The 21906-nt window shown below is 48.9% G+C and overlaps 1 protein-coding gene across 1 annotated transcript; it reads left to right on the top strand.

Annotated features, from left to right (window-relative positions):
* Positions 1–3272: 3272 nt before the first annotated feature.
* Positions 3273–20977, top strand: LOC126188343 (cytochrome P450 307a1; the record flags this gene model as incomplete). Its single annotated transcript, XM_049929941.1, has 5 exons — positions 3273–3325; positions 4897–5153; positions 14429–14709; positions 17004–17286; positions 20390–20977. Coding segments are annotated over 5 exons (1458 nt in total), but the record flags the coding sequence as incomplete, so codon positions are not given.
* Positions 20978–21906: the final 929 nt, after the last annotated feature.

The following is a 21906-nucleotide window of genomic DNA, read 5'->3' as shown; positions in this document are numbered from 1 at the left end:
GACTGCAACAGATGTTACGAGACTTTGATTAAAGCGAAAAAGCCTTAGAACAAACGATCTGTGTGCCCTTTGTCAGGTACTGGTGCCCTGTAAATACTACTGTGTCGACAAGGTTCATAAAACTTGTTACGTGAACAGTATATTGGTAAGAAACAATCTGACAACCAAGTAAGTTGCAAATTAATGAATTGGGCAACAAGACTATCATTTACACTACTGTATCTGTCTCAGGTTCGCAATCTCGCTTTTTTTATTTTTCGGAATGACGAAATGTTCACCTTGGACTGTAATTTGTTATATTCTCCAAACGTGGAGTTTCAACTTTGAAGTTATTTTCAAGTGGTTAATGTACAGAGAACACATCAGTTATTTTACTAATGGTTGACAACTTATAACTTAACGGCTCGAAAATGACTTAATTGTCGGAACTGCAACTATGGAGATTATTATAATACTGCAGTTATGGTGAAAATATCGGCATTTAAGAAAGACTTGACTGTGTAAATAAAAATTCTGGCTTTACCGATTAAGAGCAACGATCAAATTCAATGGTGAGCTTATGAAATTTTTCCAAAAAAATGTGATATCCCACTGTCATCACATCTGTTTCGCCAGTAGAAAGCGGTAGTCCTCGCAAGGCGTTAGACGCTGTCGCAGACTTTTTAAACCTTAATTAATGAATTAATGTGGCTAACACGAAACCTGCTCAGTGGTCACAAAGCGTACATGTACGTAGAAATTGTTGCTGACAGTTGCTGATAAGATGACATGAAGGAACGGCAGAAATATTTCCAGAGAAATATGCACCATTTATGGCAAACAGTCTTGCAAATTTTCCAGGACCAGAAAGTTCCAAAGGAATTAAAAACTAAGATATAAATGTAAAACTTTGAATGTTAAATTGACAGATGTTAACAGATGCGTTACAGTCACTACTATACAACTGGTGGAATCCACGTGTCGTGTCGAATATCATAAATCTGAAAGAAGTGCAAGTCTGCGGTAGCAAACCGGGAATACTTCGTACCAGCGAAACCACTATTTTGATTCGCCTGTTACATTAACGTGAAACGTAAAGCAGATAAGTATAAGTATTTAGAAGAATACACGCCTCTTAAACTAGCATTTAGGGAAACTGTCAAATAGAAATACGTGCAGGCACATCCTGCGGATTAGAACCTGTAAGCCGAGGAATGATTAGAGGATGTTCGTTTGATGGAAATCGGAAAGTACAGATAGAGTAGTACATAATATGGAACCACACCCGCTTACGTGTCAGTACCGAAATTGCCTTTCAGTCTCGGTAGTGACGAGGAAACTGTACGAACGGTGATAAGGATCAGCGGAAGTGGATCTTACATAGGCAGTCTAAGTGAACGAAAGGCATCGTGACACTATTGTGTGTGTGAAACCTAGCTGCACTGTAGAGGGATGAAACTATTTGGACAGTTTCACGGCGCGTAATCTCAAGTATGGGAAACTGGTGGAGGACCATCGTCAAATAGGCACATATTTCAAAGCAAGAGAATACGAAACCCGTAACTCGACCAGACTAGGAATGAAATTAGAAGGTCCACCGGTGACGTATTAGCGTAATTCTGCAACACCAGTAGCGGCCGATAGTGTCGTATGCGGACTATACAGATCCAGGTGGCAAGTCACCAGTATGCATTTATTGTTGTCCAGGCAGAGTGAGGTAGTCTCGCAGAAAGGTGGAGATAATGCGAAAATACGGGTAAGCTGACGGACGCAATGAAAGATATTATGCAAGAGGCAAACGACGTTGAATACAGAATGAAATTTTCACTCTACAGCGGAGTGTGCGCTGATATGAAACTTCCTGGCAGATTAAAACTGTGGGCCGGACCGAGACTGGAACTCGAGACCTTTGCCTTTCGCGGGCAAGTGCTCTACCGACTGCGTTACCCAAGCACGACTCACGCCCCGTCCTCACAGCTTTACTTCTGCCAGTACCTCGTCTCCTACCTTCCAAACTTTACAGAAGCTCTCCTGCGAACCTTGCAGAACTAGCGCTCCCGAAAGAAAGGCTATTGCGGAGACAAGGCTTAGCCACAGCCTGGGGGATGTTTCTAGAATGAAATTTTCACCCTACAGCGGTGTGTGCGCTGATATGAAGCTTCCTGGCAGATTAAAACTGTGTGCCGGACCGAGACTCGAACTCGGGACCTTTGCCTTTCGCGAGCATATCGACGTTGAATATTATTACGGAAACAAGTATCGGGAAACAAAGTAACAGGGGAAATCACCGTTGGCGTATTGAGAGTACACTTATGAGACGAGCACACGATTGAACATCACTGCTGGTGTGTCTCTAGCGTTGTTTCTATTCTTTAACGTTCGTAGTGAGGAGCAAACCATTACGATTACACATTGGTACATTTCATTTGGACAGTTCAACGCAACACGTGGCACCGAGCCATTGTTGTCAACGTACAACTGAGCTGTCTCCAGGCAAAGTGCCGATGTTCGTGCGAACACATGTTTCGTAATTGGAGACAGTATCCAAACCTGAAGTCTTTCGCGTTACGATCTCGTATCGACAGGCCGGTAAACGAATTGTTTAATATAGTAGCCGGGAAATCGATCACTAAGAGAGAGGGACTGATATTCATTTCGAATCACTGCCGGTGTAGTACTAGAGTTGCCAGATACGTCGAAGACAGGAGATTGCGGTGATGCACGCACAGAAGAAGTCGTCGCACCGCATCCGATCGCAGCTGTCCCGTTAGTGTCGTTCCGTACGGAGGGTAAGCACCACGCGAGTGCGTAAGGGCAACCGAAGGGGAAGCCGGTCGCAAAGTGTGAGGGGGTGGTGCCTGGTGGTGGTGGTGGAAACGGCGGCAGCAGGAGGCGCAGCGCCGGGAGCTGGCGAGGCGGTACTCACCGGAGCGGCAGCGGCGTGGCGGCGACCCGGGCGGCCGGTGGCTAGTAGCGCGCGGAGCGGCCGCCGCCGGCGTCGCAGCGCTGGGGGCGGCGCCGGCCGGGGGTGGGGGGCGAGCGCGGCGCGCCATTGGCCGGCGCCCGCCTCCGACCGCCCATATAGCGCCGGCCGCGCGCCACGCAGCGCCAGAGCCCTCCGACCGGCGACTCGCGAGCTCTCTCCGCTCAGCCCCAGCCCAGCCTCAGCCGCAGCCCCAGCCATGGTCCTCGCCGCGCTGCCCGCCGTCACGCTCGGGGTGGCCACCGCCGCCGCCGCCGCCGCCGCCCTCGCCGTGCTGGCGCTCGTGCTCGCCGTCGTGCAGCGCCGCCGCCCCGCCGCCCCCGCCGCCCCCCGCGACCACGAACGGCCGGCCGCAGCCCCCAGGTGAGACGCGCGCCTGCCCGCTTTCTGCCTCGCGCTCTCTCGTCGCTCGTACCTGCCGCTGTGACCGCAAAAGCGTATACCACTTTTGGTACAGAAGCTTCTCGCTATTCTACCAACAAAAGAGTCAATCTTTACGTGTCAGTCAAGTTGCTCGCATAACAGGAAGCCCTGGTGACGAACATTTGACCTCTAAATGTCCTTTGCCGTAGCAAAATTGTTATAAAAGTAACAGGTGGATTTTATTATTAAGTTTTCGTTACAAAATTTCAAGCTTAGAAGTAAATTTGATTAAGGGTTTTTGTGGGAGAACACGCTTTGTACCTTCAGTTGTCTAGCCTGATCTTTGCATTTCCAATAACGTTTTCAATAGTTTTATACATTAATCTTCACTTCGCAGTTATTGAATGTATGCACAGTTTGTAATACCTGGCTAGACAATTTTAATCTTCCTATAATGAATTTTCACTGTGTTGTGGAGTGTGTGACGATTTGATATTGGGCAGGTAGAGCAGAAATACGACTGATAGAGGGGGGAAGGTGGCGCAGGGGCGACGGCGGTGGCTCGCTCGAGTTGGTACAGCATCTGCCCACGACAGGCGAACTTTGTGGGTTCGATATTCAGTCCAATACATCTTTTTTATCTGCTTGGAAGTTTCGAATTCAGTTAAGCCGTGCCGAATCCTTAAGTGAATAGCAGGGAAAGAAAATTAATATTTAATAAGAAATTAATATTGAAAAAATTAAAATAAATTAATATTTGAACCTAAGGAGTTGTACTAATTTGCAACAGCATGAATCTTGAGTAGTTGTGATACTGTTTGCAATCCATCCAGTTTTCATATCAGATTTTCGGTATTAAATCGGTAGAGTCGCCAGGAAATCGATTTATCAATTTACACACCTCTAAGTTCACGTGAAAAGACGTTCGTCTTTTCATACAACATTTCGCTTCCTATGTTTGTAACGCAACAAATACAGTACATTCGTTTTGGACGGATAAGATTGCAATCTACAAGCGTCTTTCCTGTATTATGCTCAAGGTCTAGGCAGTGCATCGACTGTATTTTCTATATTCCTGGACGTAAATCGGTTTCTCAATCCCGCGAGCGGTTGTAGAAGATGGAACGCTCTCGACGGGTTTAGTATATGCGACTCACCTTACTCATTCCTTGGCGTTATTTGTGGCTCTAAGATTGCTCGGACAAAAAACTCACTATCAGTGTTCTTGTTTTAAAAGTTCAGTGTCAGTTACTAGTATTAAGGCAACCCACTACTTGTCTGTGGCCGTGACAAGAATTGTTTCGGTATATATAACACTTCCAGCGGCTGCGATTCGCGTTTCCAACTTTACATCTGATTCAGTGTTTAAACCAAAAACTCAAATTCCAGACCCTGACAACGGAATTTGGCTCTAAAATTCGACTTGGACAGTAAGAACACTGTGTCGTAGGACTTCTTTTTTTCCTTGAAGTGATGGCGAGAACTTCGCCGCACAGGCTGCTCTAAATAATGCTGTGACCCTGAGGCGGTGTGCGGTACAGATGAACAGAGAGCGACGTGGCTGCCGACAGGCCGGCGGGCCCGCGGCCGCTGCCCGTGCTGGGCTCGCTGCACCTGCTGGGGCAGCACGCGACGCCCTTCGAGGCGTTCACGGCGCTGGCCAGGCAGTACGGCGACATCTACCAGCTGACGCTGGGCGCCACGCCGTGCGTCGTCGTCAACAGCTACCCGCTCATCAAGGAGGTCCTCATCACCAAGGGCGCGCACTTCGGCGGCCGCCCCGACTTCATCCGCTTCCACAAGCTCTTCGGCGGCGACCGCAACAACTGTAAGTATTCCTCGCCGCTCTCCTGTATCTTCTCGTTCGTCGGACATTACTGCGCGCTGCGCTTATTCCCTCGAAACCTTGCTACTCCCTGCTCAATTAATCAGACATTTTGCACTTTGCCTCTTTCCAAACAGGCACTCGCCTTGTCGATTATCTGATGACGTCTTGTAGTGTACACTCTTCAACGGAAAGAAAAATTGCTTTGCGAAGAGGTATTTCGCTTCGTAACAGCGCCCCTTTACCAGTCAGATGCCGCAGCTGCTATGCTTACAAATACTCTTTACTCCACATTTTGCGTGAATGATAATGTAGCTAAATAAACGTTTTAGCTATCGTTATGTATAGACTAAATAAATATTGAAATTTTTCGCATTATGTTTCTTTGCAAGTTGTTAATAATTATTGTCTCCGCAATTCTAGACTTTATGATAACCTTACAGACGACAGTTTTGCAGTTTTTAACTCACTAATTAGACCTGTCTCGTTATACAGGGTGGTCCCGAATTCATGGTACAAACTTTAATGGTAGGTACAGGACATTGTAACAAGGATTTATTGTATAGGAATGTATAGTCGCAGGTGACGCGGTGAGGCGTAAACAGGGGAAAGAGAAATGGAGTGATCGGTTGGTGTCACTGCCGGTAGAGGGCAGTAGATGAACATGATGTATCGCAGTAGGGACAAGCGCCATTCACAATTGTGCTGCCGTAGACGATGGGTGACTTTACGTATGCAGAAAAAGCAGACATGCATTACATGTACGGCCGTGCAAATGGTAACGCCAGAGCTGCGTTACGAATGTATCGCGCGGAGTATCCTAATCGACGAATGCCGGATCATAGAATTTTTCAACGGTTACATCGTCAACTTTGTGAAACAGGTACGTTCGACGTCAACAGACATGACGCTGGTCGATTAAGAGCTGTACGCACTCCAAGACTGGAAGAACGCATCTTGAACATAGTGGCTGATAGACCCGAGTCAAGCACAAGAACTGTTGCGCGTGACGTACATGTGAGTCATCAGACTGTATGCAGAGTGTTAAATGAAAATCGCTTACACCCCTTCCATTTTCAAAAAGTACAAGCATTGAATCCGGCAGATTATCCTCTTCGCGTGAACTTCTGCCAGTGGTTGTTGCAGCAATGTGCGTTGCAGCCGGATTTCGTAGGTCATGTGCTATTTACAGATGAAGCGACATTTTCACGCGAGGGTGTCTTTAATGCGCACAATTCCCATGTGTGGGCAACAGATAATCCACATGCAACGCGTCCACATGCGTATCAACAACGTTTCGGTATTAATGTGTGGGCTGGTATTGTGAACGACTTTTTGATTGGGCCATACTTACTACCCACGCGACTCTGTGGCGAAAGCTATCGTATTTTTCTGCAAGAAGTGTTACCAGAACTGCTGCAAGATGTTCCGCTCGCCATTCGTAACCGCATGTGGTTTCAGCACGATGGAGCGCCAGCACACTTCAGCACTGCTGTACGGAATTACCTGAATGCCACGTTTGGTGCTAGATGGATTGGGCGTGATGGACCAGTCCCTTGGCCACCCCGATCTCCTGATTTCTCTTGCCTCGATTACTTTTTATGGGGACATCTTAAGAGTCTTGTTTATGAGACTCCAGTTGACTCAGATGAGGATCTCGTTGCTCGCATATCTGTAGCTGCTGCAGGTGTGCGTGAAATACCAGGCATCTTTGAACGTGTACGCCAATCGCTGCACCGACGCTGTCAAGCATGTATCGCTCATGGTGGACGCAATTTTGAACACTTACTGTAAACATGACACTTGTCAACAACGATTTCAATAAAATCTTTCGTTTTCCTTTCGGCCGTTATTTCCCCTGTTTACGCCTCACCGCGTCACCTGGGACTATACATTCCTATACAATATATCCTTGTTACAATGTCCTGCACCTACCATTAAAGTTTGTACCATGAATTCGGGACCACCCTGTATTTGTTTATAAGACACTCTTACCGAGAAATTTGCTAGCTATTTCTGACGCAAACGAGTCGTGTGATAACAAAGTGGAGTAAAGAGTGAAATTCATTTTGTGTCCACGAGATCACGAATCTATTAATATGCACGGAAATCAACTCTAGAAATTGTCGCTAGTGAAGAGTCTTTGTGCTGGACCTTGTCCCAGAACACTTGTCTTTGTAACCTCGGAGCTTGTTGGAGCTGTGAATAACAATCTACCTAAAACATCCTTCTCTGGATCAGAACAAAAATTTCTATGGTACGCGCGGTAATTGGTAAAAGTTCGTCACGGGCGAGTCTATTTTTCACCACTGACAGTGTTACGAAGGATTCAGCTCTTTACATCGTGCATGTAAGAAGCGAGAAGGGCAGTACTACGCCCCGACGACGTCGAGTCGATTAGGGACGAAATAGAAGTCCGTCCGGACGAGCGAGCAGAAGGAAGGAAGTAGGTTGCGATTCTGTCACTGGGCGTTGGCTGCAGCGTCGTACGCTGACTCGGCCGAGCTGCGGTCAAGCCAACGGTGCATTGAAAAGGTGGCGTCACAACTTTCTCGGCCGAGGAGTTTGGGCGGGCGCGCTGGTGACGTAACGGCGCCTCATCGCCCTTGACCGTCATCTCCTCGGGCGGGGCGTCGAGCTTCCGGCACGGAGCGCGCCAGCCACACCGGCAGCCGGGTCTCCGCAGCAAGTGGGACCGAGTTGTCACTGCTGTCTCGACCTGCACTCCCACTACTTTCTGTCGCGTCGCACCAGGCTTCTTGCCTCGATATTCTTCTTAGTCAATAGCTCTTTCACAACCTCTACAGTTTTATTCACATTCCTGTCTTCCGCTTAATAGGTCTAGATATTTGCATTATTTTACTATAATTAAGTTCTTCCTTTGTGTTTTGTCAGTAGTTGTAAAAGAAAACAAAGAAGTGGAAGACGGATAGATAACTGGAAACGGTTTTGAATTAAACTTACTGATAAACTCCGAAACATTTTTAACACTCTTTCATTTAATCACTTGTCACTCAGGAAAAATGAATCAATAACATTGGAACATACTTGCTAGAGCAAGGCATGAGATTCAGTCTGATTTCGTTCTTTGTTCGGGAAAACTGTCGCAAAGTTTAATTAATTCTATTGAAATGAAATGTGTGACGAGGGCCTCCCGTCGGGTAGACCGTTCGCCTGGTGCAAGTCTTTCGATTTGACGCCACTTCGGTGACTTGCGTGTCGATGGGGATGAAATGATGATGATTAGGACAACACAACACCCAGTCCCTGAGCGGAGAAAATCTCCGACCAAGCCGGGAATCGACCCCGGGCCCTTTGGATTGACAGTCTGTCGCGCTGACCACTCAGCTACCGGGGGCGGACATTAATGCTATTAAAAATTACGTTTGTTATTTTCTCTTTAAATGAGATAGTTTTGTGTATAATCATTACCACACACGCCAAGCAGTTTCGCTACACCGCGAATTTAATTTCTTTTCATTGTGTGGTTTAGAGTTTTTAACTGGACAAAATAGGAATGTTCTTGTAATTCGAATGACGGACAGCTGGGCAGGGAGTAATGAATAAGTAGAAACGTATATCACCGTAAATGAAGAAAGTTTCACAAGCAAAGATCGCAAAAAAAAGCATTTTATTGGATGACCGATTTAGGCAGAACTAGGCTGTCATCATCGGTTCTTATGCTTTAAAATCTTACAACATATTGTCCAACAGTGTTCCAAGGCGTTTCACATTGCATTCGCACTGCCCACTCTCATGACATGCCGTCTTGTATTCATCTTCACGCGATCTTTGCTTGTGAAATTTTCTTTAGTTACCACGCACTGCTGATCGCCCCCACACTGACAGTGTCACCAATACATAAACATAAAGTAAATGGTTGAGGCTCTGTCCTGACATATAATCAACTTTGCGCATTCTTGCAACGTAAAAGCGTCACCTTACAGGTCTACACATTCAGCACGTTCAGTCGGCAAAGAGCAAATATCCGAATCGTCGAAAATCAAAAGACGAAACCGATATTACCGAAACAGTTTCCCCGCAAACTGAGTTGAGTCAGAACTGAGTGGTAACAATTTTATCACTTGCGACTGCAATAATACATAACACGAAATACTTAAATAGACGAGATTGATGGATGTTAAATACTAGGAAGAGTATCGATAGAAATGACCTGTTTCAGCGCTGGACTAAAAAATATGACGTTAGGAAGTTTTGCTGTGAAAAGTCTTGAACGCTAGATGTAAAAAACCTTTTATTCTGTTTCCTCAGAAAAACGCTCAAAAATGATACGGCGTCCTGAACTCTCAGATTCAGTGTGATACCGATGTATCTCAGGGGTTCCAAATTGGCGTCCTCGACAACTCGCGTCTCTGCTTGCGAAGGCGATCCTTATTCAGCAGTTCTCGATACGCAGAGGAAGTCACTGAAAATCTGTCCAATTTTGAAAGACTGGCGTGCAGCAACCGCCGTTTACAGCTGCCCAATTTCTGGCTTGGAGGAACGTTTATTGAGAGGCGCCGGAAAGTTAGTAATTGCACGACACAGTTCCTCGCAGTTACATTATTGCCTGCTTTTTACCTTTGATGAGAAACAATATTTAGTGAATGTAAACAGAGAAAAACTGAATTCTAAGAGAAAAGTGCTTCTAAGTTCGAGAGGCTAGGAAAGCAAAACTTTTCATTCGATTGACGTAAAATGTGAAAGTAAGCACTGCTGAGCCAATTGGCAATGAGACTTGTATCCTGGTATATAAATACAGGGTGTTATTGGTATCTTTCTGTATTAGAAAAGTAACGCTTACGAATCGGGAAAATAGGTAGCTCGAATTTTGTCCTCGGAGCGTGGGAACAACGCGTGTTGGAGGGGCTGAGGTAGGCCCCAACTGGCGATCGAGTTCCGCCCCGTGGAAGGAGTTGTTCCGTTGCGTCAGTCGAACTGTGCTCCTACGCATTGAAGCTTTTCACGTTTTTAGGGTTCCCTCAGAAGAGGTAACAGCAGGGGGTTGTCAGACGAGAAGGGTGTTTTGGTGAGTGGGCGGACACAATGGGTGCCCGCCGTCCCAGCTGCTCCCGACGTTCCCTTTCAGCCGAAGGCCACTTTCTCCGGCCAGCGCCGGTGGCCGGCGTGCAGCCTCCCTCGGCAGGTCGGCAGACGCGCTCCGAACCAAATCACAGCCGAGGTTCCGCGAGCTGCTCTGATGGCAGCTGCCGGCTTCAAGGTCGCAGCGCGGCTTTGTGGGCGCTGGGCCGCTACCTGCCGGGGGAGGCTGGCGCGACCTTGGGCCGGGGGTCAGCGGGGCAGGCGGGCTCCCCAGCACGAGGTGGCGGAATGTCTGCACGCCTCGGGGCTCATTCTTCCAAGGACCCTCCTTCTGTTGTTACCCAGTTTTTCCACACTCTTTTGCATTGCCACTTCACCTCTTGCTAGTTACTGCATTGTGCATCTCCTCGTAACCCCGATTCACCACTGATACCTAGCTATTTCTGCTAACTGTCCTATACTGACTTTCTGCTTCGACTATTCTGCTCAATACCTCTTCATTTCATGCTTAACCTCGAGCGCACCTAATTTTCAACATAGTTTCGTATTTCTTCATTTCTTCCCTGCACGTTTCCTGGGCGTCTGCATTTCACTTCAACATAGTTTTACAAAGCTGTCTCGTAATATCAACTAGGTTATTTAATTTTAGTACGTTTCCATTTCTACAGAACTTTTTTTTCTGGGCGTCTTACCGTCTAAGTTACCTGTGCAACATTAGAAATTTTGTTTCGATTAGATAGCAATATCTCTGTATTGATTCTGTTGTATCTTCCCAAATTGTGAGATTTAACGTGTTTTTGTTCTCATTCCGTTACTCTTCAGACATTTTAATGTTTTCTTTACCCTGAAAGCGATTTTCGTTATCAGTAACACTCGCAGTAGTGACAATTTAATATTGGTACTTTCACTTACAACTCGAGGCTACATCTGTTTTGCATATTTATCCGCTTCGTTCATCATCTTTTACGTCTTTACAAGTCAAGCAATTCAGACGGTGATTACTATTGTCGTTTTGCCTCTTACTAATGAGCACCTGTCGTCGTTAAAGGGGTGCTGCTATAATTTCCAATCGCTCTGAGCAGATGATATAGTTACGCTCGTCTATTTCGGCCATGTGCCTTCGTGGCTAAGCAGCGAGCATCGGTAACTTCCACGACCACGTCCCGGGTTTCCCTTACACGTGGTACCGAGGGATTCTAGTTAGAGGGAAGAATGAAACAGGGTACAATCACGCTCGTGAGAAGGAGCTCAACTTCCGCGAGACGAAGTGTCTCGGGAGAGTCCCTCCAGACTGACGTTCCCTGCCGTCGGTGGTCACAGAGCGATGTCTCGGAGAGTTTAATGTAGCACGCTCGTGGCTGGCAGTTACGGCCCGGTAATCGGGCCTGGCAGCAGCAGCGCAGGCAGCACTTGGCCGGCAGGACTGACTCGGCGCTTTTTCGGCGGCCAGCCGAGCAGGCATTCCTGTGAAGCGGACTGAGACGGTGCGCGGCAGAGCGGCAGAGCGGCTGGCGGCCGCTTCCGGCCGCGTGGGAACAGCGCGACCCGGCCGGGCAGGCGCAGAGGCGGCGGGGGCGAAACTCGAAACCGGCCGGCAAACAGCGCCCGCCGTGGCAGTCGCAAAAACGCCGCGCATCTGCCGTCTTCTACATCTACATCTACATTTATACCCCGCAAGCCACCCAACGGTGTGTGGCGGAGGGCACTTTACGTGCCACTGTCATTACCTCCCTTTCCTGTTCCAGTCGCGTATGGTTCGCGGGAGGAACGACTGTCTGAAAGCCTCTGTGCGCGCTCTAATCTCTCTAATTTTACATTCGTGATCTCCTCGGGAGGTATAAGTAGGGGGAAGCAATATATTCGATACCTCATCCAGAAACGCACCCTCTCGAAACCTGGCGAGCAAGCTACACCGCGATGCAGAGCGCCTCTCTTGCAGAGTCCGCCACTTGAGTTTGTTAAACATCTCCGTAACGCTATCACGGTTACCAAATAACCCTGTGACGAAACGCGCCGCTCTTCTTTGGATCTTCTCTATCTCCTCCGTCAACCCGATCTGGTGCGGATCCCACACTGATGAGCAATACTCAAGTATAGGTCGAACGAGTGTTTTGTAAGCCACCTCCTTTGTTGATGGACTACATTTTCTAAGGACTCTCCCAATGAATCTCAACCTTCTGCCCGAGCCGAAATCAGCACTTCCTCACTTTGTATTATTATCCGACAGTAGTTCTGACTGCCGTCCAATGCACACAAAGAACAGTCTTCGGGGAAAGTAGTCGACTGGCTTCTAGGGGTTCGACGTCCCGTCGACGTAGAGCCTATTAAAAACAGAGCAGAAGGTGGAGCGCGTTGGGGCATATGTCTGAAACCCACAACGTCTGAACACTTGCCGAGACCAATGCTCCACCTCACTCGATTACTGATTTTTAATGGTAGCAGGGACAACGTACTCAATTCATCGATGTTAGATGAAAGCCGGAAGGTAATACGAACAGAGAAAGAAGTTGTCACAAAAGGGCGAAAGACCGTTGGGAAGGAACTACGTCTTCCAGCAACACGTATAATTCGAGACGCGTCATTAGCTGGCAGTCTGACGCTAGCAAAGACCTTAGACGTTTGCCAGAATGCATTAAGTTGTTCGACAGAGTGCTGGGAAAGAAGCTGCCAGTAGCGGTGACGGGAGGCCGCGACGCAGCGCGGGCTACGTTTGTTTCGCGGGTTGCCTGCTCGGCGACGGGCAGGCGCTCCGTTCGACAGCGCCGGCTGCGCTACCGAAGCAATCCAGCACAGTAATCGGCAGAATGTTGTGACTTGCTACTTAATCCATCAACAGTAAGCAGACAGCCAACTAATAGCCCGACCTTTCGTTTAAATCAGCAACGTAGGAGTGGAAGACAAAATGGTTTTTGTAATTATTAGGTATTAGTGCGTCAGGACGGTTGGCAGTGACTGAAAACGGTTCTCCAAACAAGTACTCCAGAACGTTGAAACCGAAAGATATACATGCCGTTTTGCATTGAAGTAAGAATTCTGAAGCGGAATACGGCACTAAGTACATAACGGAAGTGCGGTCAGTGAAAGCAGCGAGAATATCGAGAGCAGACCACATGGCTGGGAGAAGCGCACTGTGCGGCAAACTCGGTAGGCAGAAAAGTAATTGGGGTCCGATCAGACCGTCGATCACGTATACTGGCGAACGAGAGCGCCTTTTAGCTTTTTCCCGTCAGCATAAATGCACCTATACTAAGATCGTATCTGTTCTTTTGGACATGTCCGAAAGAACAGATACCATCGGTGACGATGCAGCTCGTTAGAATGAAATTACAATGAAATGAACACCCTTAGCTGCTTGCAGGCGTTGATATACGTCAACGGGGACAGATGTGAATGTGTGCCCCGACCGGGACTCGAAGCCGGGATCTCCTGCTTACATGGCAGACGCTCTATCCATCTGAGCCACCGAGGACACAGAGGATAGCGCGACTGCAGGGATTTATCTCTGGCACGCCTCCCGCGAAAGACACATTCTCAACGTATTGTCCCGCACTACATTCGTAGTGCCCCCGCCCATTATACTCATTACTCGCGGCGCGTTGCCGATTCCCGTAAGAGTTCGGGCACTGTTTGTGCATTCGCACAAAAGAAGAAGATGGTCAAGTGGCCAGTGAGCCTTAACTATGTATATACTAAGATGGTATCTGTTCTTTCGGACAATACGTTGAGAATGTGTTTTTCGCGGGAGATTTGCCAGAGATAAATCCCTGCAGTCGCGCTATCCTCTGTGTTCTCAGTGGCTCAGATGGATAGAGCGTCTGCCATGTGAGGAGGAGAGCCCGGGTTCGAGTCCCGGTCAGCGCATACATTTTCATCTGTCCCCGTTGACGTAAGCAGCTAATTCATTGTAATTTCATAAATGCACCTGTCAACTTCAGAATAATAACACACCCACAGCCTAGGGGTACCAAATTCTCTTTATTGCTAGACAACCGTGGTCTAAAAGTAACTGACGATACGAGAAAAGGAATGTTACTCGACAATAAAAAATATAGAAGGTGCTAGACGCAGATGTTATTGGAAGAGTCCGTCATACCCAGATTCTGAGAATGAGAATCATATCAGGATTAGGGGACACTTAACGTGATGGAACTCGACTCCGGTGGAGGATGTGAGGTGAGCGGGCAGACAGCGTCGGCAGCTGGTGCTGAGAGCGCGGTGTGCGCGTCGTGTTGCAGCGCTGGCGCTGTGCGACTGGTCGGAGCTGCAGAAGACGCGGCGCAGCATCGCCCGCATCTACTGCTCGCCGCGCGCCGCCTCGGCCCACTACGACCGGCTGGAGCAGGCGTGCGCGCGCGAGGCGGCGGCGCTGCTGGCGCGCCTGGGGGCGGCGCTGCGGCCGCAGCCGCCCGCCCGGCCCGTGCACGTGAAGCCGCTGCTGCAGGCCGCCTGCGCCAACATCTTCACCAGCTACATGTGCTCCGCCTCCTTCGACTACGACGACCCCGGCTTCAAGAAGGTGAGCCGCACACCTCTGCGACGTCACCCAGTCCTTCCACCGAAACGCCAACTCGTTACCGCCTCCGACTCGAGGAAACTGCACTAGTAATTCAACTGCCCGGTTCTGTACGATGCATAATGACCCTCGAAAATCCTTTTCAAATTCCCGTCTGTACAACCTCTCTCGCACATAAACTGCGTGTATCTGAATTCCCTTTACAGACTTTGGGGACACGTTCCTTACACACACAAAAAATTATAGTAAAAATGGGCTTTAAAATGTATACCTTAAGAGGTAAGGGCACTGGTTCATCTTCGATACCGTGAGACACATCACTTCTACTGCAGGCTCTTTCCTTTCCATATATCGGGAGGCGTTATCAATGACCAAAACAAGAAAAAAAAGTTTGGTAAATACTGGTTCTAAATTGCATGCTTCAAGAACTGCGAGCACTTGCTCATATTAACTATTATGAAACACATCTCTTCTACTGAACAACAACACGTAACTCTTAAGGTATGCGATTAAGAGCTCATGTTTACTGGACAGTTTTTTCTTGTTTTGGTCCATACTATATCCTCCACGAATACGGAAAGCAAAGAACTTGCAGTAGACGAGAGCCATGTCTCCGCAATATCCTTTCTTTCAGGAGTGTTAGTCTTGCATGGTTCGCAGGAGAACTTCTGCGAAGTTTGGAAGGTAGGAGACGAGGTACTGGCGGAAGTAAAGTTGTGAGGACGCGGCGTGAGTCGTGCTTGGGTAGCTCAGTTGGTAGAGCACTTGCCCGCGAAAGGCAAAGGTCTCGAGTTCGAGTCTCGGTCCGGCACACAGTTTTAATCTGCCAGGAAGTTTCATATCAGCGCACACTCCGCTGCAGAGTGAAAATCTCATTCTGGAGACGAGAGCTCTTTCACGCACTTATAGCCATTAAGGTGCGCATTTTAGAGCCTACCTTCACCAGACATTTTTTGTTTTGTTGTGGACGACTCGTCCTAAAATTCTGCAAAGGGAGTTTATTTAGACCGTGCCCACCTCTTCACAGACACGCAACAACAAGCGGCCATAGGTTTCGAGCTCCAGTAGTCCGCAGCTCGTGGTCGCGCGGTAGCGTTCTCGCTTCCCGCGCCCGGGTTCCCGGGTTCGACTCCCGTCGGGGTCAGGGATTTTCTCTGCCTCGTGATGACTGGGTGTTGTGTGATGTCCTTAGGTTAGTTAGGTTTAAGTAGTTCTAAGTTCTAGGGGAGTGCTGACCATAGATATTAAGTCCCATAGTGCTCAGAGCCATTTGAACCTTTTTTGAGGTCCTGTATTTTACTCTGCGGCTTGCGTAAAGTATAAGTCGTACATGAGGACGTCCGAAAAATAATTCAGTACGACGTCTCATAACAGCAGCTGCGGTGCAGTTCTGGGCCTCATCAACTGTTTTTGCAAATAGTGCACCGAACAGCAGCGAGAAAAATACACATTCTGTAACCCGAGCAATACCAACGCATTTTACATAATGCGAATTACCAAGGGGAGAGGGAAAGGGTGGGGTATCTTGAGGCCACGCTAAAAAAAAAGTTAAGAGAAAAAAATGTCAATAATTGTTGTTAACTTTTATTAACACCATGCTTTTTAAAGAAGTACTGGTGCGTAATTAGGGTCCAGAAGCTAAAAATGTCTTTTACGACAGTATCGTGTATCACCAAGCTGGTGGTGTTACATGACCACCACAAAAAATGAAGGCAATTTCGTTGACTTTTACTATCAATATACTTTTTAAAGAGGTTTTGATGGGTAAATGTATGTCATTGATTGTGGAAAGAGACATCTACTATTTAGACTTACATTTTTGGGTAAAGTGAAGCTGACAATTTTAAAATGCTTACAAAATCTTGTGGAAGAATACATTAAAATTTTTTCAGAATTTTAAAATATAAAGTAGCCGACTATATTACAATTTTTTCAAAAGGCTTGTGTAAATTATCACCCCTCTCCTCTCCCCCGTTGGCCTTGTGGGGGTAAAGTTTGGGGAGGTACGATGTCATCTAAGTAGCATCACACCATTCCCTCTGCTGCAAACATGTCAGTTTACGATCTTTCCTGTAGCTTATCTTGTCGTGTCGCGGGAAGATTACAAGCCGAGTATTAAATAAAAGCAGCGATACTTTCTTCATCATTGGAGACAATGTACGAAACACATAATTTTCAATTTTTAATGTACTTCATTCAGTGGACCATTTGTGGTGAGGGCGTACAAATTTCTTGTAGCAGACTCCGCGTGTTATTGTCGGTGTCCCGTGTTGACTAACGCTGTGAAACCCCGGCAGATGGTGCGCACCTTCGACGAGATCTTCTGGGAGATCAACCAGGGCTACGCGGTGGACTTCATGCCGTGGCTGGAGCCCGCCTACCGCGGCCACATGCGCCGCATCTCCGACTGGGCGGCCGAGATCCGCCAGTTCATCCTGTCGCGCATCATCGAGTCGCACCGGCGCTCCCTGGACCGCGCGCAGGGGCCGCGCGACTTCACCGACGCGCTGCTGCTCTACCTGGAGGAGGACCCGCTCCTCAACTGGGAGCACATCATCTTCGAGCTCGAGGACTTTCTCGGTGAGTCTCATCGGAGCACGCTTGCGAACAGGGCAAAAGTCAGGCTCCGGCATCGGCCTCGTCACGCTCACGTATTTCCTCTGATGATCTCGAAATTGATACCCGTCTTACTATCGGGACCTCGCTGGCCGACGCCGATACCACACAAATGCGGCGAGTCGAGTTTTCATCGGGAGGAGCGGCTCGTAAGTTTTTTCCGTCGGTGCGAGTATTAGCCGCGAAAGCCGTCTAGGATTCGACTCACAGCGCAACAGATTGTTGCTGCCGAGTGAATAATTCTCAGAGTTTAATACTCGACAATGGGTTCTGTCGTAGATAACTCTGCAAGCGACAGAAAGACAGTGCGCCAATGTCGTCGATCGCATCTGAATCACACGATGCTACACATCACAACAGAACACTGACATTTTCTGAAGCCCTACATTTAGGCAACTGAACGTACGCTCGCGTTATTCCAGCCAACAGTGCCACAGAGCTTTTCAATTCACTTGGGGGTGCACCCGAAATGTTACACTCACAGCCCTGATGGCGCGCCGAATCAGAAACTGAAATATTTTGTTTCAGAAGTAGCTGGCTCGGTTAATTATTATAACGCGAATTTTAAATATTGAAGTGGGTCAATGTTGCTCCAACTGTTGATTCGAACACCGTGGTTTTAAAAAATAAAACATTAAGCAGGTTTTATATAATTACCGCAATTATTATCTCAATGAGATAGCGGAAATGGCGGCTAAAAGATTACGTCCAGGCCGGCTAATTATAGTCGTGAAGCAAACTCATCGATATCTGCGGAGTATGAGATGTCAGAATAGAAATATATTACTGGTGACAGGGAAGTAAATAAGGACTATACAATGTGTCAATTTAGTGGTCTTATTATTATTCTCCGAAACGGTAACTTCCCAACCACACACATGCGTATAGCCAGAGGCTAGCAAGAAAAGAAATAACGCTCGAAGTGGCAAGATAACGATACAAAAAGGAAGATATTTCCAGAGTTATCGACACACAGAACTTACTTATTACGCGAGTCTCTTTTTTATCATACAGAAAACATCGAGTGTCCTCCTGAAATTAAATCACAAAAGAAAATTTGTGTCTACAGCGTCATTCACTGTTCTTCACGCTGCTCACATTCATGAAAACGGGGTGACTAACTTTCTATACTCAGCGGATTCGCTACAGGTCTCCGATCCGTTTCTGATTTCGTATTAGACGGCCGCGGTGGCCGTGCGGTTCTGGCGCTGCAGTCCGGAACCGCGGGACTGCTACGGTCGCAGGTTCGAATCCTGCCACGGGCATTGGTGTGTGTGATGTCTTTAGGTTGGTTAGGTTTAAGTAGTTGTAAGTTCTAGGGGACTTATGACCTAAGATGTTGAGTCCCATAGTGCTCAGAGCCATTTGAACCATTTTTTTGATTTCGTATTACACTCCTGGAAATGGAAAAAAGAACACATTGACACCGGTGTGTCAGACCCACCATACTTGCTCCGGACACTGCGAGAGGGCTGTACAAGCAATGATCACACGCACGGCACAGCGGACACACCAGGAACCGCGGTGTTGGCCGTCGAATGGCGCTAGCTGCGCAGCATTTGTGCACCGCCGCCGTCAGTGTCAGCCAGTTTGCCGTGGCATACGGAGCTCCATCGCAGTCTTTAACACTGGTAGCATGCCGCGACAGCGTGGACGTGAACCGTATGTGCAGTTGACGGACTTTGAGCGAGGGCGTATAGTGGGCATGCGGGAGGCCGAATTGCTCAACACGTGGGGCGTGAGGTCTCCACAGTACATCGATGTTGTCGCCAGTGGTCGGCGGAAGGTGCACGTGCCCGTCGACCTGGGACCGGACCGCAGCGACGCACAGATGCACGCCAAGACCGTAGGATCCTACGCAGTGCCGTAGGGGACCGCACCGCCACTTCCCAGCAAATTAGGGACACTGTTGCTCCTGGGGTATCGGCGAGGACCATTCGCAACCGTCTCCATGAAGCTGGGCTACGGTCCCGCACACCGTTAGGCCGTCTTCCGCTCACGCCCCAACATCGTGCAGCCCGCCTCCAGTGGTGTCGCGACAGGCGTGAATGGAGGGACGAATGGAGACGTGTCGTCTTCAGCGAAGAGAGTCGCTTCTGCCTCGGTGCCAATGATGGTCGTATGCGTGTTTGGCGCCACAATCAGGACTGCATACGACCGAGGCACACAGGGCCAACACCCGGCATCATGGTGTGGGGAGCGATCTCCTACACTGGCCGTACACCACTGGTGATCGTCGAGGGGACACTGAATAGTGCACGGTACATCCAAACCGTCATCGAACCCATCGTTCTACCATTCCTAGACCGCATGTATCCCGTGCCACCCAACGTGCTCTAGAAGGTGTAAGTCAACTACCCTGGCCAGCAAGATCTCCGGATCTGTCCCCCATTGAGCACGTTTGGGACTGGATGAAGCGACGTCTCACGCGGTCTGCACGTCCAGCACGAACGCTGGTCCAACTGAGGCGCCAGGTGGAAATGGCATGGCAAGCCGTTCCACAGGACTACATCCAGCATCTCTACGATCGTCTCCATGGGAGAATAGCAGCCTGCATTGCTGCGAAAGGTGGATATACACTGTACTAGTGCCGACATTGTGCATGCTCTGTTGCCTGTGTCTATGTGCCTGTGGTTCTGTCAGTGTGATCATGTGATGTATCTGACCCCAGGAATGTGTCAATAAAGTTTCCCCTTCCTGGGACAATGAATTCACGGTGTTCTTATTTCAATTTCCAGGAGGCTTTTTTATCGATGTAAAGCAGTGTCCCGTCTTTTTTATCATACATAGATGATCGAGTGTCCTCCTGAAATTAAATCACAAAAGAAAATTTGTGTCTACAGCGTCATTCACTGTTCTTCACGCTACTCACATTCATGAAAACGGGGTGACTGCTTTTATATACTCAGCGGATTCGCTACAGGTCTCCGCTCAGTTTCTGAATTCGTATTAGAATCGTACGAGGCATTTTTATCGATCTAAAGCAGTGTCCCGTACTGTGTTAGAAACTTGCCACTGACTTTTGTCCTACGACTGACCTGACACTGTGGCTGTCCCCGGTGCGCAGGTGGTCACTCGGCCATCGGCAACCTGCTGATGCTGGCGCTGCGGGCCGTCGCGCAGCACCCCGAGGTGGGCGAGCGCATCCGGCGCGAGGCGGACGCGGCCACGGGCGGCGCGCGGCTCGTGTCGCTCTTCGACAAGCCGGCCATGCCCTTCACCGAGGCCACCATCCTGGAGACGCTGCGCACCGCCTCGTCCCCCATCGTGCCGCACGTCGCCACGCAGGACACGTCGGTGGCCGGCTACGCCGTCGACAAGGGCACCGTCGTCTTCCTCAACAACTACGAGCTGAACAGCGGCGAGACGTACTGGGCGCAGCCGGCCGCCTTCCGGCCCGAGCGCTTCCTGTCGGCCGACGGCGGCGCCGTCGTCAAGCCGGAGCACTTCATCCCGTTCAGCACGGGCAAGCGCACGTGCATCGGCCAGCGGCTCGTGCAGGGCTGCGCCTTCGTGCTGCTCGCCGCGCTCCTGCAGACGCACGACGTCGCGGCGCCGCCCTCCGGCGAGATGCAGACGTTCCCGGCGTGCGTCGCCGTGCCGCCCGACACCTTCCCGCTCGTCTTCACGCCCCGCCAGCCCGCCGACTAGGCGCTGCCGCAGAGGCCAGCACCGCCACCGCCACCGCCACCGTCGCCGCCGCCGCCGCAGCCGGCGGCTCGCACGCCCCCTCCTCCCCCGCAGCGAGAGGCAGCCGCGACATGGCGCCCCGCTCCGGAGCTCGCCGTCAACCCGGACTCCGGCGGCTCTCACTGAACTGAGGCTTTCCCTTACATCGATTGTAGCCATCTACAACTGCCGACACTAACGTAGACACGGATAGCAATTCTGTTTCTCTAGACGAGGGAATTAGGTAATTTGTAGTGCATCAAATGCTCGCTCGTAACAGATATTGGGCAAATTATTTTTCTCCTCGACCATCCTACTACGTGTACGGTAAGCGTCATTAGAGAGTGCTAGCGTCCAGAACGGGGGTCGACTGACCGTGCAGCCCTCGTCACCTTACTACACGAGCGTCTTATACAGCGTCGCAAAAATCATCTGCGACAATTCTCTAACGTGTATAAAATTAATATCGAGGGCTGTCCTTCTGCTAACATAGTGTCCATTTGTTCTTTTACGCCTGTAGACTGACACGGAGCTTTCTAATCATCTTTCAATTGCAGAAACATAAACCATCTGGTAATACTCCAACGCGCAGGAGGCCGTATCGGCTATTAAATGCCTACGCTTATTTGCATCTTCCGCGCATTCCACATCTCTAAACTCCACTAGCGTTGTACTAGACATCGACGTGTCTCCTAAGTAACAATAATAAAAGGCGCTTAAAAATACGGAGTTCGAGTAGTATGCTGTCAGAAGTTGCGTCGAAACTTACGTGCTTGTCATTTCATATACTCATCGTTTCTAAGGTTAAGGTGTTTAAGGAAACTTCCGAGAGATTTCGCATTTCGCAACGATTTGCTACGATACCAAAGTATTTTATAGAGTAGATTTTACTGACTAAACGACTATACGTAACAC

The sequence above is a fragment of the Schistocerca cancellata genome, chromosome 5 (genome assembly GCF_023864275.1).
Source record: "Schistocerca cancellata isolate TAMUIC-IGC-003103 chromosome 5, iqSchCanc2.1, whole genome shotgun sequence".
In the NCBI taxonomy this organism is placed as follows: domain Eukaryota; kingdom Metazoa; phylum Arthropoda; class Insecta; order Orthoptera; family Acrididae; genus Schistocerca; species Schistocerca cancellata.
The sequence above is the reverse complement of the archived record's forward strand: the minus strand, read 5'-3'. Positions and strand labels throughout refer to the sequence as shown.